Genomic DNA, 20,873 nt, shown 5'->3' with positions numbered 1-20,873 from the left:
AGAAAAGCTATTCTAGCTTTTTTTTAGTTCACAGTTGTCAGAGTTAATTACGTGCTGAGATACCTTACCTAGCATTTTCCCCCCAAAACCTCAGAACAACCATTTTATAAAGAATAGAAGTTGAAGAAATATTAGAAAATAAGGCCCCTTATGTATTCTGAGTTTGCTAACCTGTGTCTCATTATGACTTAACAGTGTAAGTCAGATCACTAGCAGCTACCTCACAGTCTAGAACTTGTCGTGAGTTAAAGGCAGTTCTACGTGTCAGAAATCCAATAAAAAATGAGAATGATGGCGATGTCGAAACCAAATGTTCTGATGCAATTCTTTCCTACATCAATTTTAGCAAACAGAATGCTAAATTCTGAGGTGAATCCCCACATTTTGAGCTTATATCACTGCACAAATAAATAAACTTAATAAATCTAGCATTTACGTTGCACATTTAATAGAAAGCTCTTAAGCCATGATCACTGTAGCTGCTGGGCATCTTATTTCTTCAAGAATTCTTTCAGTGCATGCATTAACTTTGGTTAAATTATTCTGGATTTAAAGGCAGAAGAATATTTAAAATTTCAGAAGCATCACTGTAACAGACCAATTTCAAAAGATTCAGCTGCTAAATCTGACTTCATAGTCTCTCTGCAGATTAGTTATTTAGATTTAAAAAGAGAAGGGAATCATGTGCTGTTATCTGTGTGGCCATTCGTCTCACACAAAGAAAAGAAGAGAACAATAAAATAAGACTAAGAAATCATTCTTCCAATGATTGTCATTGAACTGTTACATTAGTAAACATTCACAGTATGAAGTCTCTCTCAATCTCCAGCATATAAAGGAGTGCAAAGAGGGGGAAAAAAAAAAGAAAAAAGAGAATTCCAGTCCTGTTATCTGCGAACAAAACTTGTTACATTTTCTCCAATTTCATTTCTTCCATTATTGTTAGGCATTGGCTGTCACATCCTCCCAAAATTAATAATAAAATATAATCAATTTCTAAAGGCCCCTGCAGCCTTTTTAAAAGTTAATTTCCAGTTAAAAATAAACTTTAATTAAATCCAAGATAAAATTGTGACCTATATTCTATTAAATAATTCACTTTCTTTTTTTTTTCTACATATAGTAATTCTTACACGTTTTAAAAAACAACAGCTATGGTATCCAAAGACAGGAGATGCTATTAAAGCACTGATAAATGACTGCTCAAATTCATTACTTACATAGTAAATACTCCAAAATGCCAACTTTTCCCATTACTGCACGATTACTAACAACGTTGACAATTTACTTACACATCCACACACGCACGCAGCACGCACACACATACACGCACATTCTCTCCACGGAACCATCTTTCTTTTTAACATCTTTTCCAGTTAATGTGCAAAATTCTTGCATTCTATTAAAAAATATAAAGATAGATTTGCTCCTATTTAAACCTCCCTCTTCTCCAAGATGTATCATTTATTTGATATGTGGTACAAGTTTAGTAACAATTTTGCCATGTATAACCATTAAATGGCCTACGACTGTGTGCATTGGATTCATTTGCATATTTCTTTTCATAACTGCACTCTCTATGCATAAATATATTTGGAGATGCTGGGGCTAGGGGGAGGGGGCAGTGGCGGGTGGAGAACCCGATTCACACGTCAGTCTCCACAGCCTTCACATTAGAACAGTTGTTTTTATCTGTCTCACTGTCATCCCCCTTTCCCTGACACTTCTCCTTTGCACAGAGAGATTCCTTAACTCCTTCTTCCATCTCTAGATACTCTGACTTGTCCCCTAGGGAAGAAGAAGTAGAGCTCCTAAATTTCTTCAGCAAATTAGAAGGGAGGTACGGGCAACTGACTGCATTCTGCGTCAGCTGCGTCTGTTCCTCATTTTCAGTCTCTCTGTGGTAGAAATAGTTAAAGTTAGAGACAATCACTGGCACTGGCAAAGCAATGGTTAAGACACCTGCAATGGCACACAGAGACCCCACGATCTTGCCCCCCACAGTGATGGGCTTCATGTCCCCATAGCCCACAGTTGTCATGGTCACCACGGCCCACCAAAACGCATCAGGGATGCTTTGGAAATGGGTCGTGGGTTCATCCGCCTCCGCGAAATACACAGCGCTGGAAAAGAGGATGACCCCAATGAAGAGGAAGAAGATCAGAAGGCCCAGTTCCCGCATGCTGGCTCTGAGGGTATGGCCCAGGATCTGCAGGCCTTTGGAGTGCCTGGAGAGTTTGAAGATCCGGAATACTCGGACCAGACGGATGATCCTGAGGATGGCAAAGGACATGGCCTGCTGCTGCTGGCCATTGCCACCCCCCTGCTGCTGGGCCAGATCCGTGCCCAGCGTGATGAAATAAGGCAAAATGGAGACGATGTCAATGATGTTCATGATGTTTTTGAAGAAGAGCGCTTGGCTGGGACAAGCAAAGCAGCGGACCACAAACTCGAAGGAAAACCACACAATACAGACCGTCTCCACGATGAAGAAGGGGTCGTTGAAGATCGTGTGCCCTGAGCTCTCCGGATGGGGGGCCGACGTGTCATTCAACAACCCACTGTGCCCGCCCGCGCCCAGGGCCATGATGAGATCCCTGTCGTCCCGAAACTCTGGCAAGGTTTCCAGGCAGAAGATGACAATGGAGATCAGGATGACCAGGACAGAGACGATGGCTATGCCCCTGGCTGGACTGGAGCTCTCGGGGTACTCAAAGAGCAGCCAGATCTGCTTTTTAAATTCATTCTCTGGCAAGGCCCTGTCCTCCTCCTCTCTCACAAAGCCCTCGTCCTCCCGAAACTTGAGCAGGGCCTCCTCCCCCAGCTGGTAGAACTTCACCTCCTCCGTGAAGATGTCAAAGGGGACGTTGACCGGCCTCTTCAGGCGGCCTCCTGACTGGTAATAATACAAGATGGCATCAAAGCTGGGCCTGTTTCTGTCAAAAAAATACTCGTTACGCAAAGGGTCGAAATACTGAGTCCTCTTTTCAGGGTCCCCCAGCAAGGTCTCTGGAAACTGGGCCAGGGTTTTCATCTGGGTCTCAAAGCGCAGGCCGGACACGTTGATGACCACGCGTTCACAGCAGTCACTGTAGCGCACTGAGCTGTAGCCACCACCGCCCCCATCGTCCTGGGGCAGCAGGTCTGTGTAGGAACACTCGTCTCCGTGGTCCTCCTCGCTGTAGTAAAACCTTCCCTCATCTTCCTCCTCCTCCTCCTCCTCCTCCTCCTCCTCTTCCTCCTCCTCACTCAGATCCCTGAGGATCTTCTCCTCCGAGCCGCTGGGCATCAGGTCCGAGCAATGAGGAAAGCTGCTCTGGCGGTGGTGGGCTTTCTTCTTCTCGGGCCGCTGTCGCCTCCTCCTCCGGCTGCCTCGGCCGCTCTGAGGGTCATGGGAGGTGCAGGCGCCGCGCGGCTGGTGGTGGTGGTGGGCGCCCCCTCCAGACCCCACGCCGCCTTCCACCGCAGCTGTAGCCGCAGCGACAGCGGCTGCCGCGGCCGCCCTGGAGTGAGCCAGCCGCTCGCGCTCCCGGGCCCGGGCCTGGGCTGCGTAACCGTAAGGCATGTGACTGTTGCACCCTGAGCTCTCCGCACTCACCATTGCAACCTCCATGGTGGCGGTTTGGGGGAAATGGCTGCTTCCAGTCGCAGGAGAAGAAGAAGAAAGAAAAATAGGGCAGCTTCTTGTCTCACCAAATTAAGGTAAGTTTGGAACCCTTAAGCAGATTGCTTGGAAGACTAAGGATATTTTCAGTCCAACTTTGCATTTTCTGTTTTTAAATCAGCACGCCCCATGCTCTCTCTTCCCAGGGATTCAACGTTGCTCTCCAGAGCGTGGCTCTTCTAGAGAAAGCGCCTGGCACTTTCAAGCCTCAGTCAGAAAATGGTGGGGTCTCCCAAACACCTGTTTTGGGGTGGCTTTTCAAATCTGGAAGTATGTCTAGATTGGAGAATGATGCTGCAAGATTCAAAGGTGGCAAGTATCCGACAGCCAGCAGTTGTGCCTAGAAAATGGAATATATTTTTCTGCCATGGAAATTGTCCAAAGCTCAGTCCATCATATTTAAATAAAATGCAAATGAGCTTTTAAGTCTTAGCACTTGCCTTCTAGTGACGGCTTGACCCATGTTAGCATGTGACTTGAAGGATGCCAGAGCACTGCCGCTCAAAGCCTTTCAGGGAGATTCTCCAGGCTCTCCCCTTAAGTTCATCACAGGCTTCCCCGACCCAGGGGCAATGCCAAGCTAGCGTTAGAGGCAAAGACCTTGGGAGGTAGAGAAGGTGCAAGATGAGGTGTCAGCGGGGGCAAGCCCAGCTCTGAGGTCTCCATAGAAATCAAGGAAATGCAGAGCATCCTTCAGCTAAAATTATGCAGAAGAAGGATTTCACCTGGAAAAGGAAGGGAAACAAGCATAGGAGAAAAATAAAAAGAATCAAATGATAAAGAGCAAACTGAGTGTCTCCTTCATATGTATCTCTTTCTCTTGTCCTCAAGCAAGCCATATAAAGGACCAAAGTGACCATACGTTTCCAAGGCGTAGGGGCAGGATGTTAAATCTCCCTCTCACTAAACATCCTTCTTTCCTTCTTCTTTGGATATTGTTTCAGCACCATCAACTTTTATGGCAACCGAATTATTTTTCCTCTCTCCTCTCTTGACCCACATGGCTCTTCCTTCAATCCACCTTTTCACTAATACCAGGTCTTAATTCTCACTGCCACTCTCTTCATTCCACAAGAATAATGCTGTCACTTTACAGCTGTGTCCCATCGTTCATTGATCTCAAGGCATGTTTTCCAATTACCACTGACAAAATAATTCTGAATTGAGTGCCCTTCCACTCCTCTGTCTTAATTCAGGTTTAGAGAAGTTGGAAAACCCAGTTTTCTTTAATCCAGACTTCATCATTTCAACACACTTCAATCACCTCATCTACAAAGTGGAGATAATAATACAACTTCCCCCATCCCATTTTTTTAAGCGTTCATTAAATGTTATTAAATGAGATAATGGATGTTGACAGACTACCACAGTGCCTCGTGCATAAGGAATAGCAGTAAACGCTGGAGGTTATTAATAACATGACAGTAACCTACACTTTTATTGTCCATCTACCCACCCCCAAATATGCATGTCCTTATACCACCCTCTAAGCAGGCAGAGGACAGAATCTGGGGACATCTGGGATGTCTTGAGACTCACCAATGGCCTGTACTAAGTTGGCACCTCCCTGACTCCCTGAAGCAGGTCCCTGTTGTTGTTTTTCTGTTCCCCAGACTCCAGAACACTCCCTACCACCCACAGCCTAGGAACTAATCCCAGCTTCCACTTCTCTAATAATCAGCTTCTCTCCTCGCAGTTCCTCCATGTTCACCTCGATGCTTCCTCCTACACTTTGCTCAAGGGACTATCTCCTTAGGTTTTAAACCCCAGTTTGTGTGCACCGTGTTTTCAGCCTGTGATACTTTCTTCCCTATAATTTAACCATCTATCTCCCAAGTTCTCTCCTTCTCCTTCTCCCACCTTCTCTCTCTCTCTCCTTCTCTCTTTCTCTCTGCCTGACTTTATTTCCAGTCCCCCACTTCCTGATCACATCTTTCTTGCAGCCTTGCTCTGTTCCCCCGTCACTTGGTATTTCTGGTCTTTCTTCTTCCTTAGTTTGCTCTCTGTAGATCCAGCTAATTCATCCCCTCTACCCAGGACCTGTAAATGCTCCTGCCCCAATCTCTTCTCTCCTCTTGCTTCTTCTATTCGCTTTGTCCAGCAGGACTTCCAAGAATGCAGAGAGTGGTCCAGAGAATTGGGAAGGACAATGACAGCCAGAATCCAGGGCATCTACCAGCTTCTATTACTGGAAGCACTTGGGGAGCATAAGAGAAATGGCCTTCTGGAGCCATTAACAGCACCCAGCTCTTGACCACCTGCTGCTCCTTTCTGCATCGTGTCAGCCTAGAAGCCTAAACACAACTAGGTTTTATGAAGTGACAAGCAGGGAAGTGGCAAACAAAGGTATTCCCAATCATCCATCCTTTCCCAATCATACACATTCTCCCAGGGCAAGAGGTGAGCTTGACTGGGACACACAACCCAGAAAATACACCTCTGAAGGTATCTCAGCTGACACCCTCCTTCCTTTGCCTGACGCCTAACATCATCTCATACTCTGAAATGCTTACTCTCACAAGGTCTCCAAATCTCACAGGTCTTTCACTGTGGACGGTCAAGTCAACATCCTTTAAGGACTTTCACAGGCCAAATAGCCTGAGAGTTTGCTCAGTTTCTTCCCTAGCCCCCTCAAAGTGGTTATAATACACTATTTAAATAAAGCTCCAGTGTAACCAAAGTGCGGGTAAATTTGTATACTATGCACACCCCCTCTTCCGCCCAACTGACTCCTAGAAGGTCATAAATTAAAGGTTCTTCTAATTCACAGTCAACTCTGCAGGAGATCTAGCCCTGACCTATCTACACCAAATAATTTCTTATTTATTTACTTGTTTATTTAGGTTGTTAATTTTTATTTATCTAACTCCCTCCCACAATGTACAAAAAACCAAATAACCTTCCTTTTAATTTGCTACCAGTTACCTCACTATCCCTGATCTTAGAAGGAGGAGGAGGAGAAAGAGGAGGAAAGAAGGAAGGGGAGGAGGGAGGGAGGGAGGAAAGAAAAAAAGAAAAAGAAAGAAAGAGGAAAAACCCTTCTATCCAGCAAATCAGACTAGTTTAAAATCTCTCTTCCTTCTCAACTCAGGGTATTCATGTTAGGAGAAGCCACTCTCCCGGATTCCCAGGAGACTTCATGGGGGAGATCTTTGTAGGGAAATGTCCCTTTCTCTTTAACACCATCAACTAATAGGATTTTGCTGACTACCTACTCCCCAGTCCCTGCGCCCCCAAACAGCAGCCAAGCATCCTACTCCTCCTCGTCCCACCCCGCCCCCCTCCCCCAACGGCAAGGCTGTTTTCATCTCTCAGTGCTAATTCCTGTAACTGTCTTAGGGTGGTACCTGAACCTTATCAGAGAGAGAGAAGGAGAAAGGGAGATTGAGAGAGAGAATTCGAAGAGCCAATACCGTGAGAAATGCACACTTCAACGCACGCCATTTATACAAGTCCCTATGTGTTGCTCAAATGCTCAGAAAATGCACGCAAATCCAAATGTTGGGAGAAGCAGCAATTCAAACCCGTTCACCAGCTGTTCCCTAAGGAACAGAACCGGTGAGTCTGGGACGAGGAAAAACGATGCTAAATCTAAACCCCACCTCGCTGGGAAACGACATCTTTAATCGCGCCCTCGCCTCCAGATCTAGGTTCCCGCTCGGGCACATTAAGCAGGGCGCACGCACCCCATCCCTGGGGTTGGGAAAATAACAACTGTTGGCCCCCCGGAGCGCCGCGCAGCATCTGCACCTTCCTTCTCCCACCTCCTGGTTTATTTTTAACCGCCTTCCATTCATGCCCTTCTGTCACATTCCCGATATTATTTATCCCTCAAATACCCACTGTTTCTTAACAGCCAAGAGGAGAGTGGGGGAAAGATGAGACAGGTATCATACTTACCACTCCCAGGCGGGGTGAAAAATAAAAATAAAGAAAATCCCCGGTTGGCTTTTTCCCCTCCTCAAGCTACAACAGCTGGAGGAGGGGAAGAATGATCTTGTGGGGAGAAGGAATCACTCCGGTGTGGCAGTTGGAAGTCCAAAATATCCACGGAACAAGTTCTGTTGCCTGGCCAGCGGGGCACACCGTCCCCGCTGCTGGAGCCCGGCGGTGGGGATCAGGGCTGCCCCAGGGAAGACCCCAAGACTCCTGGCTCCTCTGGAGTTCAGCACAGAAGGGCTAAACAGGGAAAGGAAGTCAGGGTTCCCCAGGAAAAGAAGCAAAATCCTAGACAGCAGTGATCACTTGTTAAGCCCGAATTCCTCCTCCAGTATCCATCCCTTTCCCTCTCCCGCTGGCTGCAGAAGCCGCACACGCCTCCCCTGGCCGGGAGCGCGCGCCGGCCGGGGGCGGGGCCAGGGCCGTCCGAGGGTGTGGCGTTCACCGCGGTCGGCAGGAGGGCCTCTCGGCGTGGCGGGGCGGGCGCAGTCACGACGCGGCGACTGCCCGCCCCCCAGTCCGGCCCCTCGACGCCAAGGCTCCGGGGAGCCACTGGGAACCATGCCAGGAACCCCTGGCTGGCGCCCCCAGAGGCGATGAGCTAATCCCGGAGGGAGAGGTGTCCCCATTGGAGCCGAAATCAGGTCCCGACGGCAGAGCGGGAAACGCCAGGAGAGGCTGGTGGGGGTGACCTCAACGGGAGCTCCCGTCTTGACCGCAAGGCTGGGCGTCTTCTCCGCTCCCTGACCCTCTTTCTCAGCATCTTCCCGGGCATCCCACCCTACAGCCCCGGCACCATAACGGGTTTGTGGGGTCGGGGACCAGGTGCATCTCTGGCGAGGTCGCCAGCCCGCCTGCGAGCGCGCCCAGACCCCTAGGTCTCCGCCTCCCTCGCAGAGAATTTGTCGGCCTCAATTCGGGGCGCGGAGGAGACCGACTTTAAACACGTGTTCGACCCCAAGGAGGGGAGGACAGCAGAAACTGGAATCGGGCCCAGGCTACAGGCTGCGCGACAGAGGCTGAGGTCCAAGCGAGAGAGAGTCGGCGGGCTAGGAGCAGGTTGCAAGTCCGCCCCCGGGGGCTGGGGGCTTTGGAAGGAGGGGAGGAGCCCTCGGCGAACCTGTTGCTGCAAAAAGAAATAGGACTTGGCTAGAGGTTTGGCTTCTGGGAGGTCTCTATGGTAGTGGTCGTATCTCCAACGCCACCCACCTCCATTAAATACGGGGGGAAAAAACAAAAACAAATACAAAAACCCGCACTACCCCGCCGTGGGCAGGCGAGTGAGTGTGCCAGCAGCGGCTTCCTCACCGATGGACTCCTGGGTTGCTTACTAGGTGGCCGGCGTGCGAAATGCCCCTGGACATGGATGTAAATATGCAATTCTCACAAATACGCCAAAAGAAGATTAGCGGTGGGAAGTGAGACTTTACACACACACACACACACACACACACGCACGCACGCACTCACGCACGCACGCAGGTGGCGACCGGGCTCTGGGCACCTCTCCCGGCTCCCTCTGACGGGCCAGGCACGCAGTGGCGGCGCGAGCCCGGACTGCTGGAGCAAATCCGACCTTGGGCGGGTCAGTTGGCGCCGAGGCGGCCACTGTCGTCCTCAGCTGGCAGCTTTGTTCGAGGGCCTTATTGGGCCTCCTCCTTTTGTGGCGCTCTATTAATTATTAAGAGAAATATTCCAGAGCTGAATTATAGATATGCCCTGTGCTCACTCACCTAACCGCTGCTGGCTCGGCGAAGGACACCAGGAGGACTGCTTTTCGCTGCTGTTAGATTTTTTTGAGTCTTTTTAAATAACTAAAAAAAAATCAGACTGTAATCGGTGAAAAGGAAAATAAATTAAATTAAAAAATATTAATGATATGGGGTCTGGTTTTCCGAACTTCTAGTTAGTGACGAAAGTGAGAAACTTTGTCATGAATAAATTTATCTGTGATCCTCTGGCCTCAACCGCGGATGAAGGAATTGAGAGAAAGGCCCCCATGCCAGCTCTGGAGAGGCTCTGTCTCAATTCCAGCCTCATTATAGTCCATTCCAGAAAGCAGGGAGGGTGGATTTCTCCAAAAGTAAAAATGTTCCCGTGTACTGGCCCCAAACCCTCTCTATACCTCCACAGTGTGAGGCAGTCGCTGTGCAGTTCCAGACATGCCAAAAGCAGATGGTTGAGTTTACTGTTGTCTCATCAGAAGGATGTTTCTTGGGATGATAGAAGGCTGGGCTGAGAGCATAAGATCTTGGGACTAGTTTCCCAAAAGCAATTTGTGAGATCAGTCCCATGACGGTGGAACACTGTCGGCGAGATGACAGTTGAGATTGAATGACGTACAAAAGAGGACAGGTATATTGAAACTTGGATGTTTTAACTGGATCATGTTAAAGCTTTATGAATTATGCTTCCATGTGCCATTGACTGTTCATTTCTATCACAGCCCAGAGAATTTTAAAGGTTAAAATGCCTGAGGTCTTCAAAACTATTTGCACTTCTAAGGTATCAGGAATCTGAATTACTAAAGCACCGCAGTGAAAATGCAGCTGAGGAAAAAGCACTTTCAGGAAGATACTCATTCAGGTCATACAAGGAATACTTACTGAGAACCTGATCAAGAATGATAACATTCTTTTTGAGTGTCGACCTAGCACCTGGCTCTCTCGCTCTCTGCTAAATTCTTTACATACATATTGTTTGATTTTCTCTACAGAGCTAAACACTTTATGTGGTAGAGACTATCATTATCACTATTTTATAGAGAAGGAAACTGAGGCTCACAATGGTTAACCAACTTACCCCTCAAATTTACATAGCTCATTATGTAGCAAAACTGGGCCTTTAACAACTGACTCTGCAATGCGGACAGACCCCACGCTAGTGATAATACCACATGGTCTGTGTCCCTTTGTCCTCGTAAACTAGTAGCTGTTAGAGATGCATAAGCAGTTTAGGAAATAAGAAGGGGCATGCTTTGATGGAGGTATGAGAATAGTGTTTCTGGGATGCAACGAATGGAGTAGCACCTAATTTGGGGGAAGCAGGCAGGGATTGACAAGGAAAGGGGAAATGTGTCTGAAGAATGGTGAGAATTGGAGTGGCTCCCATAAAGAATACATGGGCATGTGGCACTGGGGTAGACTAACTGGCACCTGCGAGATGGGGGGGTCCAACTGGAGAGAACGTGCTCCTCCCCCAGGCTCCTCCCCATCCCAAACATGCGCACGCACGCCCTTACACACACACACACACACACACACACACACACACACCTCTTTGACCTTTAAAATAATTTCTTTATAAAGCAAACAAGAAACATTCCATTTCTCTCTGAAATTCTCTTCGAGATTCCTAGAAACTCACACAAATAAACAGCAGAAAGATTCTTTGCTGTGACCAACAAATACTTATGTTATCTCAGTTTCTAAACTGTATTTTCTTTGGAGAGGAAAAAAATATTTTCTTGCCTTTCTTAGTCATTAACTAGTCAAAATTCTTCAAACATCTCACCCTCAAATATACGTATTACCACAAATAATTTCTCCCTGGCTTTGAATTCTCTCAGCGGTGGTACAAATAGTCCAGACCACACTATAAAGCCTTTGTTTACATAGAAAAGGGCAAAGGGCAGCAGATTTTCCTTTGTACAAAGCAGATAGGAGGCCTTCTGGGATACAAACTAAGTCCATTATAAATGTTTTTGTTCTCTTTGGGGACCAGGGTCCCCAGTGAATTGCAGTGATCCATTGAATCCTCCTCTCTCTCCCCAAGAAGCCTGCAACACCTCCCTGAATCCTGAGTATCCAGTGTAACCAGCGCAATACCTGTCTCAGAATAACACTCGATAAGACTGTACCAAAATGAATGAACAACGGAATTTGCCAAGAGAGTTCAGTGAATGTGTTGGGAGAAAACGAAAAGAAGATTGCCTTTTCACCTGCTTGCCCCAGCCTCTCAGCTATCTGCCTTTTAAAGTTCTAAAGGGATGTGAGGGCGAATGAACGAGTTCTGGGGGCCTTGATTCCATGCATCTCAGTCCCAAGTGTGTGAATGCAGATGTTCTGAGCAGCCCGTGGTTCCTTCTCAACTGTGAGTTACTCAGCTAGTTTTTCCTGGTAGATGGATTTTTCACTGACTTTACCACACCACCTCCCCATTCCACGTTATGCACACCAGTACTGGTTGGGTCTTAAGACATCAGAATAGCATAATCATTTCTCATTAAAGTGAGGAAACATCAACCCTGGAGAGAAAGACAGACCCCTCACTTCCTCACTCTGATCACAGCTCTGTGTCAGGTACAGTGGGGAGTAAGTCAGGTGCTCTCGGCCCTGGGTGGACACTTGCAGCCTAGAGGGAGGTCATATTATGTGAAGTAAGTCAGACATAGAAAGACAAATATAATACAATATCAGTTATATGTAGAATCTAAGAAAAATTATACAAATTCTGCTTACAAACCAAAAAAAGACTCACAAAGATAGAAAACAAACTATAGTTACCAAAGGAGAAAAGGGCAGGGGAGGGATAAATTAGGAGTTTGGGATTAACAGATACACAAAATTATATAATATACATATATGTATAAAATATATATAAAATAGATAAACAACAAAGACCTACTGTACAGCACAGGGAATTATATTCAGTTACTTGTAATAACAATGGAAAAGAATCTGAAAAGAAAAAATATATATGTATATATATATGTATAACTGAATCACTCTGCTATACACCTGAAACTAACATTGTAAATCAACTACACTTCAGGAAAAAGTGAAAAAAAACTTCAAAAATACATTCATATGGTCAGGGTCTGACAGAAGTCACATAAGGAGCAGAGAGAAGCAGCACTAACTGAGGTTAGAAAAGTCCTCAAGGCAGAAGGAGTCACAAGCAAAGGTTTACTGAATCAGAATGGCAAGAATGAAAGTAAGAATAAGCAAAGCTAAGGAGAGGATCTGATACAAGAATGGGAAAGGGAAGCGGTGAGGGTGGACTGGATATGCCACGGATATGCCATGCCCAAGAGTCTGAACGAAGGTCTGTAATAAAGCACCGCATGAAAGGATGCTCAACCCTTTTTCCACCTCTACACACAGGACAGATGTAGTTCACATGCACAAAACACTCCCCTGGGCAAACCCAGATTAGCAGCTGCAGCATCCACTAAACAGACTGAGTTACAGGTGCTTCCAGGTTTCCTGGCTACAGGGGTGTCTTTTTCCCCCATCTATGAATGCATCTGAGGAGCCAAGTGAGTGAAATTGAGTTGGCATAAGCTTAAATCATCTCAGATTTAGATTTCTGAATGCAAATCAATCAAAAATGTCCTTTAATTGCAGTAACTCAGAGTTTGCAATGCACCCCACCTTTAACCGTAATACAGCAAAGTGGGGTGACACTGCTGTTGAGATTCACTCTGTCAGATACAGTCATCTCTCAGTTCCAGGGCCCCTCACAGATATCAAAATCTGCAGATACGCAAGGCCTTTAGTATACAGTGGCACAGTACTGTCAGCCTTCCCTACCTGCGGGTTCTTCACCCACAAGTTGGTCGCTTGAATGCATGTATGCAGAACCCGTGGGTACTGCGGGCCAGCTGTCCACTATAATAAGGTGAAGTGGAGTCATCCTTTCAGCTCTTTGTTAAGCTTTCCTTATATGTGATGAGGAAATAGGGCAGTTATGAAGACTCAAGATGAAGTATCAACCTTGGTGCAGATCAAAATCGCCCACAGCCTTGTGTGCTGGCACCAATCAATCAGGAGCAAACTTGGGGCAGAGGTGAATGGAAGGAGGTTTAGGTACGGGATGGATTTCAGTTCCTACAGGCATTACCACCACCATGCCTTCCATATTAACTCCTAATAGTTTATTTCAAGGAGCTTTCCCCATACAACTAAATGCGGGGCTTTTTATAAAAACAAGAGGTCATGGTATACTTCCTGCCTGAAGTGTGTTCCAGACTCTCTGAAGGTCCCTTCAAATATGGTCAATGACCATAGAACAAGTTACATTCTGCTCCTTCTAGAATTGGCGCCCTTCCCATCTCCCTCATTCTGATTGTGATCAACACCTTTCAGAACAAGCACTACCAAGCCGTATAGCAGGTCTTTGCTCTGCAACTTAAGAATTACTCACCTCCTCTAGGCTGCCAGCACCCATCACGGCCCTGACTACCTCTCCTTCATCAGATCAACATTACTTCTGACTTGGTTAAGTATTAGAAAGACTTTGTCCTGCACACGGTTTCCAAAACAAGGGCCATGGTTGTAGGAAGGATGTTCTCATGTAGAAGAAATTTCTACTAGCTACAGATTAGTTAAAAAAATCTCCCCCAAATATTTTCTACTCTTTGCTCACTTTTTTCCACTCTTGGCTGAAGACAGAAATAATTCTGGGGATTAGCCAACTGACATACAGCTGATCCTTGAAAAATGAAGGGGTTAGAGGTGCCTATCTGCACTGTCAAAAATCCGAGTATAATTTATAGTCATTTCCCCCCTATCTGTCGTTGCACATTTGTGGATTCAACCAACCAACTATGGTGTATCTGAAAAAAAATCTTGTGTTAAGTAGACCTGCACCATTCAAACCCATGTTGTTCAAGGGTCAACTGTATTTTAGAACCAAAAGCCCAAACAAACAAACCTGAGAGTATGAGTGTCACAGGATGCTAACTTACGATTTTTCATCACTGGTTGCTGAGAACAAGGCATCAGTCATCAGGTTTTATAAACACTGGAATTCCCTTTAATTTATTCCTCAGTCAACCTCACAAATGAGCTCTTATTCTGAATAAACACAGAGAACATAGGCTGACAGCTCCAAAGCTCACAAGGGAGTGCAGAAACTGACAGTCTTCTTTAGAGGGCTTTTAGGAAAAGTCCTTTTCCGAATTTATATATAGATTTGAACTTGAAAGTAAATTACAGGGAAATTCTAATAATTTACAACAGCCCTTGAGGGGGAAAAATAAACATTTGACTAAAGCATTACTCCTAGATTGCTTGCAAGGCTGGAGCAGGGATCAGATGCTGGGGTTATAGGATTGTCTCTCCAGCCTCCTGGCTGCAGAACCTTTAGCAAGACACTTAACCTTTGTGAACCTCAGCTTTCTTATCTATAAAAAGGGGAACTATACCATCAGTCCTGTTTCACAAGATCATGAGTGTGGATCATATAAGAAAATGCAGGGAAATTGTTCTACAACCATAGAAATACTATATAAACAGAGGATATTATTATTTTAAAGTAGTAGTCATCTATTATGGACTGAATGCTTGTGTACCCCTCCCCTAAATTCATATGTTGAAGCCATAAACTCCAACGTGATAGTGTTTGGAGATGGGGCCTCAGGAAGATAATTAGAGTCAGATGAGGTCATAAGAAAGGGGCTCTCATGAGGGGATGGGTGCCCTCATAAGAAAAGAGACACCAGAGAGAGATAACAATCTCCTTCTCTTACAGCAAGATGGTAGCTGCCTCCAAGTCCAGAGAAGAGGTCTCAGAATGAAGCCTACCTTGCCAACACCTTGATCTTAGGTTTTCCAGCCTCCAGACTATGAGGAAATAAATTCCCGTTGTTTAAGCCACCCAGTCTATGGTAATTTTTATGGCAGCCTGAGCTGATTAAGACATCATCAAAACTTGGTAACAGATATTTAAACTATCTTTACTAGCAAATTTTGCTATGGTATTGACTACTGGTACCTGAAACTCAGCAACATGTTGGGTAGAAATAGCCCTTACAGGTTTTCTTTCAAGGTATAGAAAGATCAGTAATCAACTTGCCAGTTGTTAAGATGATGGCAAAATTTTATTAGGCTTTCGTTATCTAAAACTCAACCTAAACCAACTTCAAATTTCTAGCATTTTTTTTTTTTGTAAAATGGCTACAGATGACATTAGCTTGAATATCCCAAATGCCGTTAAGAATATTAACTGTTGATTAATTCAACAAAATTTTATTGAGCGTGTCTTTTGTCTCAGGCATTAGTCTAAGCACTAAGCAGCAGTGATAAACAAAGACAAGGTCTCTGCTCTTAAAAAAAAAGACAGGGTTATTTCAGACAACAATAACTATTATGAGGAAAATAATATAGAGTAATAGCATGTCAGGGAAAAGGGTTCCAACTTCAGTTGGGTAACTAAAGAAGGCCTTGCTAAGCAGGTGATGTTTGAGCTGAAGTCTATATGACAAGAAAGTTGGCCATGTGAAGATTTAGATCAGAGAAAAGAAAAACTTAGTTAGCAAGGATATGAGCAGATGTGGTCCAAGAGTTTAAAATGTCAGACAATGGATAGATAAGGCTTTACCAAAAGGGGTCTTGTGAATAGACAGTATCTAAGGCACAAGAGTCCTAATATGATTTACTTCTACACACCACCACCTAATCATTGCAGATTGGGATCCTGGAAATGCATCCCCCTCCTTCCTCCCTCAGTCCCCAGTTTCAGGCTTAGTCACTCTTCTAAGTAGCAGAGAATGGATAGGAGGGGCCTTTCTAGAGGTTTGGAGAGGTAGATCTGGGCAGAGGGACTGTTCGCAGTTCTGCACCAGAATACCACCCACATTTACATAAGAGGTGCCGACGACTGCTATCCCCAGGTGTCCTGATTTGTAAATGTAGTTCCCAGATTTCTCTCCCTGGTCTGGCACTGCCTATTCTCTAAAAAGGTAGGATGTGCTGCCTCCCTTACAACTTCTGTCTCATTAAGCTTTCTTTTGGTAGCAAGGAATAGAAAGCTGTTCAAGCTAGTTCCTATATAACACTGAGTTTACAGCAAGGATATTGTCAGATTTTACAGAGTCCACAAAAAAGCTGAAGAACTAAGATTTACGAAAACAGAAGAATATATACATACATACATATATATGTATATCCCATTCTTCTTTCTCAGTAATGAGTCTGCTTTCCCATAATATCTCCATGCATATGGTCCCACAACGGCTGATTTAGCCCCCTTTTTCATTGGTCTTTCAATTTAAAGTTCCTTCACATGCTTTAAAATTTCTAAGAGGAGAAAGTCTGATCGATTGAGCTCATCTTTCTAACCAGTGCACTCAATTCAGTGACTCTAACTGAGTCACAAATTACCAGCTCAATTGGTCAAGCCACCTATGTCCCAAAGGGAAGTTTGCGCATCTGTCTGTGGGTAGAATGCGATTTTCTGAAGAGGGGTCGATACCCCTCACGAATTCTAACAGCAACATGCCAGGTTGTTTTAAGATCTCGGGAAAGCCTTGCTACTCTTACTTATAGAGGATCTTCCTGGTACCATATCGAGCAGACTCAAAATGCTTACATATTCCAGGGGAGAGATTATGTGAACTATTTTACAACTGAGTTGCAGACGACTAGCAGACAATATTACACTGAAATTTTGCAGTATTTTAAGGCTTTTTTTCCACCGTATTTCAAAGCTGAGCTGATCATTTCATTTCAAGAGCGCAGCATTTCATAGTCTCCTGAAAAGCTTATAGGCACATAAGCATTGGCCCAGAAAGAAACCATAATCTCTGACCAAAAAGTGGCTCCTTGATTACTGTCAAATGCATGGCTTTTAAGGTACTATTAACTAATCACGCTGGCTGAGAAACTCTGGATGAAAGGTATACTCACTCACCTGTTTATCTGTCTGCACCTGAACATGTGCTGATGTATGTGAATGCATCCTGTGTTCATGTTGTCTTCTATGTTGTGCGTAAGCTATAATGGGAAAGCTAATTATTAAACTCTGCAAATGCACCCAGAGGCTACTGTGAGCGATGCATCCAAAACTAAATCTAAAAATAACTAAGTAATAAATAACCATTTGCAGATGGGAATTGTTCGTGCAGTTTTCTAAACAACAGCAGGTTTCCTTAAGACATTACGGTATTTTCCCCGATATTTTACTAGATCTACTAAATCTTCTATACTTAAAGACAGATAATTTGAAAAAGAGTGTGATAAAACTGACTGGATCCAAATTAAAGTTATTTTTAGGGTAATATTGAACCATTGCTTTTATCTTAGAATAGCTTCACACATGCATATTCTTCTCCGTTAGTTAAAAGCACCAAAAGAGTCATTTATGAAAGGCAGTTATTCCAGCAATTATTTAGAATCCGACATTGTCAAAAATGTAAGGACCACTCTTCAAAATAATATCTTGATTGCTTAGTGTTTTATTTGTTCAGGTTCACTCAGAAGAAAATGAAAATGAAAAAGGAGATTAACCTAGAGCTTAAAAGTTCATTATAGCCTGGGAATATGCTGCAGAAATATTTATGTGAGAAAGCTGCAGAGTTTGCAACAAGGAACTTACTGAAAAATGCAAGAGAATTAGGGATTCTAAGCAGGGGTGACATACTAAACTTCATGAGCAATTAATTTAATATTCAATAATAATCAAAATTTAAAATCAATTTACAAAGGAGTGGGCTTGTTCTGCGATCATCTAAAGTGGTTTCTCCTATCCAGGACTAATCAAAGTACTTGGTGCCATCTTTCAAGACAGCTCCGGTTCACACAGTCTCCTGCCACCATATAACGTATATGCAGTTCGTGGTCTGGTCATGTGCCTCAGACTCAGCTCAACACAGTCCCTGTACTAATAATATATTTGATAAGACAATTCATTTTCCTGCTCAAGACAGTGCATGTCCATCAAGTGATGAACTCTGGCTCAAGTTTTAAGCTTAAAGAAAAATATACTATACTCTCTTCTTTAACTCAGCAGAAGTTATTGAATATTTCATTCCTAAGTGGAATGTGATGTTTGCAAAGAATAATCTGACTTGTTCACTACAGTGATATATAGATTACAGATTAAGAGCACAACCTCTAAAATCAGCAATATATCCATCCATTACTAGATGTATGACCTCGATTAGTTTCTCAATAATGTGATGTTCTCATCTGCAAAATGAAAATGAGGATACCTGCTTTATAAGGTTGTTGTGAGAACTGGATAAGTTATGGGAGAGACAAAATGCAGAGGATAATTGAGGAGATGATTTTATTCTAGCCATTACAAAATGGAGAACATTCATTAATGAGGAAAATCTCAAAGAGAAGTAAGGGGACCTGGGGTTTCATAGAAGCAGATAACAAGGGATTCATCCTAGAATTGTATAGAAGTCGTGAGGGAAGATAGAGGTGAGTCTTACTCTAGGATATACAAAGAAAATGAAAATCTATGTGTACACTATACTCAGTGCTGATAAATCAGAGAAATCATAGCTTTTTTTATCAAATAAAAATATTAAACAATTCTCATTTGCCAAAGATTTTTTTTGCCTGTATTATGTGAGCTTGGAATCATAAAACATTTCTGATTTGGTTTCTGTAAGGATACTTTTAAAATTTGGTACATTGAAAGTCTTGGTATTTCAATTTCCTTAATTTCTGGGAATTTTAGGAATATACATCTTATATATGCAGTAATTTACCTCTAAGCCAATCAGAATAGAAATCCTTAAAAGATCTTATAACCCAACTTAATAATTCCATCTGGAGGCAGAAAATATTACACACTCACAGAATGAAAGGTAGAGTCTTTTCTGAATGACAAACATAAACATACAAAGAGAGAAAGCATATAGCTTCAATTCTAAAATTTTGGTCATCGGTCAAGCATAAATATAGAAATACAAAACTCACTGATCCATATCAAAGAGCTGTTCTCTTCCCAGTGGGTACAAGCTCTTAATTTTCCAAAGAAACAAATACACCAACAAAAAAGAATAACAAACCAGACTCCATCATCTCTCACCTGACAGACAAGACCTCTAAAAACCATTAATTCCTCTACAGAGACCACCAAGTGGTCAGACCACAAAACCAAAAGAAGCTGGCACCAGAAATCAAGCGTATATTCAAAAAGAATCAAATCCTTACCATTGCTTGCAGTGGATACAAGTCCACAGTACAGGAGCAGGAGTTGGACTTACCATTGTTGGCACCAATCACCAGCCAGGAGCAGAGCATGAAGAGCTCCAAGAGTTCTTCACTGAACACAGTACACAGGGACCCAAAAGTGCTGCCGTCATATCAGAGTTACAGGACCAAACTGTGAAAGACAAATGCAGAAAAGGAGATTATTTTATGCAAACTATTGCAACAGGAAGAATATTCATTAATGAGGAATGTCTCAAAGAACAGGAGGGAGCCTGAAATTTTTCAGAGACAAATAAGCAAGAATGCAATCCTGGAGTTTATGGGAGTCCCGAGGAAGGATGCAAGCAGGTCTTATCTCAAAATACCACAGCACAGGATGGTCCTTAAAGGGTGGGAAGATTTCTTTTACTTTTCCTTTGTTTTTTTTTTTTTTAAGGGGGATAAGATTTCTCAACCATTACTGCTTTCTAGGGTCAAAGGGCTCGGGTAAAGTTCGGCACCGTCACACTACTCGTTTTATAAAATGTTTACTCATGAAGGGCAAAGCATCGGCAATTATTGTTGAAGAGGGCAGTGTATTTAGAAGTACACTTTGTATATTCTGTGTACAGTCAAATACTATACTAAGTGTATGCCTTTGGGGAGATTACATAAATTCTCTGATTTTTAATTTTCTTATCAGTTCACTGGGCATAATACTAATGACTTCTTCATAAAGCTGTTGTGAAGATCAAATATGATAAAGATAAGAAATTCTGATACCAGGTTCTCACCTGGTGAGCTCTCATAAACTATTTTCATCACCATTTAGAACTGAATGAATGCCATCAGAAAATAGTTCATTGTTTTATTCCTAAAATCTGCCTGACAAAAGTAAATATTTTTAGAACACAAGGATTGACTTTTTTATTTGCCAGATCAGTTTGGTAATTTTAACAGAAGCTTTTGATACTTCTTAACATAATATTTAAACATTTTCACCACATCATTGAGGTAAAGGGAAAATTTGAATTTATGTCTTAAAAAATACCACTATTGTAAAGGAAATGGGAAATAAGTTGTCCTTAAATAATTAACTGAATACTAACAACTTAAACCAAAATCAAAGTTGGAGAAAAGTAAATGCTTTTTGTATGTGTTGTGTTAAAATCCATAATTCTGCTGTTTTCCAGCTGAGTTGATGTAAACCAGAAAACTGACTGAGGATGGTTTGAGGGGAAAAAAAAATGTTTAAATCTTGTCAACTTCTTTTCCTTTTAATTAGTGAAATGAATGGTAAGGAAATTTTGTCAGATCATTGTCTATGTGGACGTGGTTCCAGGAGGATAAAGGTTTTGCTGTTTAAGAATAATAAGTAAAGCAGTCCTAAAAATTCT

At 43.5% G+C, this 20,873-nt stretch overlaps 1 protein-coding gene and 1 long non-coding RNA gene across 5 annotated transcripts in view; both read right to left on the bottom strand.

The window, feature by feature from the left end:
- LOC123619563 (uncharacterized) overlaps positions 1-20,873 on the bottom strand; it is a 623,996-nt gene that overhangs the window by 399,983 nt on the left and 203,140 nt on the right. For all 4 annotated transcript variants that reach the window (XR_012509631.1, XR_012509630.1, XR_006728206.2 and 1 more), the window contains one exon: positions 19,551-19,669. This is a non-coding gene — a long non-coding RNA (uncharacterized LOC123619563). The remainder of the gene's footprint in view (positions 1-19,550; positions 19,670-20,873) is intronic.
- Positions 49-8,531, bottom strand: KCNA4 (potassium voltage-gated channel subfamily A member 4). Its single transcript, XM_010964737.3, has 2 exons — positions 7,565-8,531; positions 49-4,389 (listed from the first exon to the last, which is right to left on the bottom strand). The coding sequence occupies exon 2, from the start codon at positions 3,611-3,613 to the stop codon at positions 1,646-1,648; it is 1,968 nt and encodes a 655-aa protein (XP_010963039.3). The 5' UTR covers positions 3,614-4,389; positions 7,565-8,531; the 3' UTR covers positions 49-1,645.

This window comes from Camelus bactrianus, chromosome 10 (assembly GCF_048773025.1).
Source record: "Camelus bactrianus isolate YW-2024 breed Bactrian camel chromosome 10, ASM4877302v1, whole genome shotgun sequence".
Taxonomy (NCBI): Eukaryota; Metazoa; Chordata; class Mammalia; order Artiodactyla; family Camelidae; genus Camelus; species Camelus bactrianus.
This window is presented reverse-complemented; position numbering and strand designations above follow the sequence as displayed.